Consider the following 5,000-nt stretch of genomic DNA (forward strand, 5'->3'; position numbering starts at 1 on the left):
TGCCACTCACCCTTTCAATATTACTGGCGCCAGGCTAGATGGCACTCTCATTTTCAATATTACTGGCGCCAGACTGGGTGCCACTCTCTCTTTCAATGTTACTGGCGCCAGGCTAGATGGCACTCTCACTTTCAATATTAATGGCGCCAGACTGGGTGGCACTCTCCCTTTCAATATTACTGGTGCCAGGCCAGGTGGCACTCTTCCTTTCAATATTACTGGCGCCAGGCCGGGTGGCACTCTCCCTTTCAATGTTACTGGCGCCAGGCCAGGTGGCACTCTCCCTTTCAATGTTACTGGCGCCAAGCTAGGTGGTACTCTCCCTTTCAGTGTTACTGGCGCCAGGCTATTCTTATTCAATTCTATGGTAGCAAAGTGGATAAGTCAGTGGTTCTCCTCATATTACGTTTCTGGTTGCCAACACATAAAATGAATAGAATATCAGATGTACTAAATAAATTATATATACATATGTGTATATGTACATATATGTATACATACATACACATATATATATATATATATATATATATATATTATATATATGTATATATATATATATATATATGCAAAGTAGACCACACGTACCCGTGTTCTTATTAGCATATGTATATATATGCATATTTATGTAATTCTTTTTTTTTTTTTTTTTTTTTACAACAACCATGATGAGGGAGTTACAATATATAAATTACAAGTGAAAAGGACCCATCAGCCATAAATAAATAAATACAATAATAAATAAATAAAAAAGTCGAGAACCACTGGACTAACTTAGCCAACACGATAAGCCCTGCTTCCCATTTCATCTTCATTCCTCGTGAAGAACTTCCCCTTGTACCCAGAAGACCAACTTCCCCATTGTTTACATGTGCACCGCCCGCCCGTTCCACCCCGCCGTTAGCTTTTGCCGATTCTCCGCAGGACGACGAATCGAAGAGTTCCTCGAAAGCCAACGAACTCGGACTCAGTAACGTAGGAGGCGTCTTTGTGGTGCTCCTGGCCGGGATGGGCCTCGCTTCGGTGGTGGCCGTCTGCGAGTTCGTGTGGAAGTCGAGGAAGCTGGCCACGGAGGAGCATGTAGGTGAATAGAATCCATAAGTAAATACATGGCCTCACATGCATCTTCTTAAACCTAGTTCTTCTCTGCCTCTCCCCCCTAACTCCCCCCCCACTATCCCCCCCATACACACTCCCCTCCCTCCCTCCCCCCCACCCCCACCGACCGCATGTAAAGACGTCACTTGGGGAGCTTTATTCCGGAAGGTTCTGTCCGGGACACCCTCCCAAACTCCCAACCCCGGACACGGGGATCCCTCGATAGCATTTGGCCCCTTGGTGATGCTCCGGTAATGTAACAGACTTAATCTTCCCCTCCGGTTGAGGTAGCGGGGCATCTGGTATTTTGGTAAAGAATAGACGTAGCATTAGTGCCTTAATTTTTTTTTTCTTCTTTTCTCTCTGATTCTTTTTCTCTCTATCTCTATTTCTCTGCCTCTCATCTCTCTGTGTCTACTCTATCTATCTCTTCGCTTCTCCACCTTTCTCTGTCCTTCCTTCTCCCTCTCTATCCCTCCCTCATTATTTCCCTCTCTCTGTATGTATCTATCTCTCTATCCCTCTATCTGTCTATCCTTCTATCTCTCTATCTCTCTCTTTATCTATCCTTCTATCTCTCCCTCCCTCTATCTATCTCTCTATCCCTCTCTCTTTAGCTCTCTATCTATCTCTCTATCTATCTCTCTATCCCTCTCTCTCTCTCTCTCTCTCTCTCTCTCTCTCTCTCTCTCTCTCTCTCCTCTCTCTCTCTCTCTCTCTTGCCTTGCTCAGTGGCATTCCGTTAATCCGTTATGTGGCGGCCATGTATCCTTGTCCGGAGTCTCTGATTCGGACTGACGCATTCCGTAGTGCCTTCAGGACCTCCTCTTGTGCTGCCGCACGCCTGGAGGCCCTTAGCCCTTCCCTGCGCATGCGCCGGGGGTCGTGTCTGTCTGTAGCAGTGTGTGTCTTTGTCTTCATGTGCATGGGTGTCGGTGAACAGGTAAAGTCTAAGATACAACTACATTTCCCTTTAGTTTTCAATAGAGAATATAATGGTAAGATTTAAGAATTAAGAAATAAGAATCATGAATTAAGAGTTAAGAATCATGAATTAAGAATTAAGAATCATGAATTAAGAATCATGAATTAAGAATTAAGAATCATGAATTAAGAATTAAGAATCATTATTTATGAATTAAGAATCAAGGATTATGAATTAAGAATTAAGAATCATGAATTAAGAATTAAGAATCATGATTTATGAATTAAGAATCAAGGATTAAGACCTCAGAGTTGAAAATTAGGAATTAGGGATTAAGAACTAAGAATTAGAAATTGAGAATTGAAAATAATAACAGAAAGAAAACGGTTGATAATAAAAACAATTATTAACTTGACCTAAATCATAACACACTGAGGCGAAACGTTGTTGTGCCACCATTTACATACATTAAGGTGTTTTCCAAACAGAATGACCACCCTGAGGAAAGGAAGGGAAACGAGGGGAGGAAACAAGGGGAGACGAAACGAGGAGATAGGAGGGGAAGAGAGAGGAGGAGAGGAGAGGAGAGAGGAGGGGAGGGACGGAAGAGGAGGGGAAGGACGGAAGAGTAGGACGGGAGGGACGGGAGAGGAGGAGGGGAGGGACGGAAGAGGAGGAGGGGGACCGAAGAGGAGGAGGGGGATGGTAGAGGAGGAGGGGAGGGGGAGGGCAGGGAACGGGAGGGACAGAAGATTAGGAGGGGGAAGGAAGAGGAAGGGGAGACGAAACGAGGAGAGAGGAGGGGAGGAGAAGGGAGAAGAGAGGAGGGAAGGGGAGGGACGGAGGAGGAGGAGGGGGCGGTGGAGGAGGAGGGGAGGGGGAGGGGAAGGAACGAGAGGGACAGAAGATTAGGAGGGGGAGGGAAGAAGAGGAGGAGGGAAGAGGAGTGGCAGGGAGGAGGAGGGGCAGGGAGGAGGAGAATGAGGAGGAGGAGGAGGAAGAGGAGGAGGAGGGGAAAGAGACTGGGGAGAGTGGAGAGTTCAGTTTACAGTACTCCTCAGGGCTTTTGGGGGATCCACCTCATCTCGACGGTGACGAATAAGGGAGGTCATCACAGTTTGGAAAGCCTTACCTTTAACTGTAGACTAAATCTTGTTTGTGCTTTGTGTATTTCTACTTTTATATACCTACTGTATTGCAAGTTTCTACCATTAATAAATTTCTTTTGGTACCACTGTAGTTTGATGAATTTTAGTACATCCTTATGGATATATTAGTCTTGAATGCTTACTTTTAAGTAAAATGTTTAATAGTTTTTAATGTCATACAGCGTTGATATGCACGTTCGTTTGTGAGTCTGTATGATCCCGCTATTATCGTTATTTTTTCATTTATTTGTTCTTTATTGATTGATTGATTTTTTATTTATTTATTTTTTTATTTTTTTACATTCAAAACTATACTTCCATTTGAAACAGCAACCTAAATCAACATGGTTTTATAGGTAAGATTTTTACGTAAATGTCACACTTGCACGCGGACGGGCGGCACACATACATACATACATACATACATACACACACACACACACACACACACACACACACAGACACACACACACACACACACACACACACACACACACACACACACACACACACACACACATACACACACACACACACACACACACACACACACACACACACACACAAAAGCATGCATGCACGTACACACACGCCATGAGTTCAAATCTAGATATGATAATTGGAAATCAAAGATATAGATTATACTGGAACTGTACATGAATTTGAGGTTAGGAATGATTAAAAAAAATTGAGGATAGGAGACGGGACCCTACGAGTGTTGCTCCTTTCCTGTACACTAAATTAGGTAAATACAATTAGGTAAATATAGACACACAAATATATACGCAAGCGCATACACACACACAACCATGCACCCGCACATACACGCGTATATACATACAAGCATGTACGCATGCACACACATATAAGCATGCACGAACGCACACACAAATACTATGTGTATACATATACAGGCATTTACACTGAATTAGATGACATATGAGCGAAGGAGAGGGATTTCGGGAATATATTTGTCAGTTCTGTTTCCTGAAGAAGCATACATTAAACTCAGAGAATATAAATATAATTCAAAAATAACTCAAGTCATATAAACATAGAAAGGAATGAAATACATACGTTGTGAGAGGATAGATGTCGAGAACAAGGATGGTTGTCTATGAACAGGGATAAGATAAGGTATGTAGAGTAGTTAGACAATGACGTAATGGACTGGGATCAGAGCAAGGGTGAGAGATGTCACCATGGTTCTTCAACATTCGCAGGAGGGCCATTATGATAGACACGAAAACGAAGACACAAAGTGAAGCACTACGAAGAGATATTACAGTATGTTAACAGAACTACATGTTCTTTGTAGACGATGGATTACTGAAGGATGGGAACCACTAGAAAGGTACGAAAGGAAGGAAAGATGAGAGTGAACGTAAAGAAGGTAAAGGAACTTATGACGGAACGTGGGACAAACGCCGTTCACGTCTGAATGTTGGGGTCGCAGCTAGGAAAATGGGATTGCTCTAGTTTCTAGTAACTTCTAGGTAGACACACAGGCTGGTGGAGGAGAAAAACAGGAAAAGGGATAGATTGATAGAAGTAGGGAGGATGGTTATTAGAGCTCTGAGAGAAAAGTGGGTGGAAAGAAGATTTCAACACGATCTAAAGCAGGAATGTGACGTTGTTATATGGAAATAAGCTGATGTATACATACATACATACATACATACATTACATACATACAAATATATATACATTACATACATACAAATATACATACATACACACATACATACATACAAATTACATACATACATACATTACACATATAAATATACATACATACAAATATGCATACATACATACATACAAGCATT

General features: G+C 42.3%; 1 protein-coding gene across 8 annotated transcripts in view; it reads left to right on the forward strand.

The window, feature by feature from the left end:
* The window catches only part of LOC143021185 (glutamate receptor ionotropic, kainate 2-like), a 97,518-nt gene that overhangs the window by 84,490 nt on the left and 8,028 nt on the right, over window positions 1-5,000 (forward strand). For 7 of the 8 annotated variants that reach the window (XR_012965972.1, XM_076178497.1, XM_076178488.1 and 4 more), the window contains one exon: window positions 925-1,080. Coding sequence is in view for 7 of the 8 variants with exons in the window: in XM_076178497.1 (XP_076034612.1) it covers window positions 925-1,080 (156 nt within the window). In the remaining variant the exon portion in view is untranslated. Of the gene's footprint in view, window positions 1-924; window positions 2,606-5,000 lie in introns of those variants that run through there. The other variant, XM_076178537.1, reaches the window with a different exon arrangement.

Source organism: Oratosquilla oratoria, chromosome 3 (assembly GCF_046742065.1).
Source record: "Oratosquilla oratoria isolate Oo_2021 chromosome 3, ASM4674206v1, whole genome shotgun sequence".
Lineage (NCBI taxonomy): Eukaryota > Metazoa > Arthropoda > Malacostraca > Stomatopoda > Squillidae > Oratosquilla > Oratosquilla oratoria.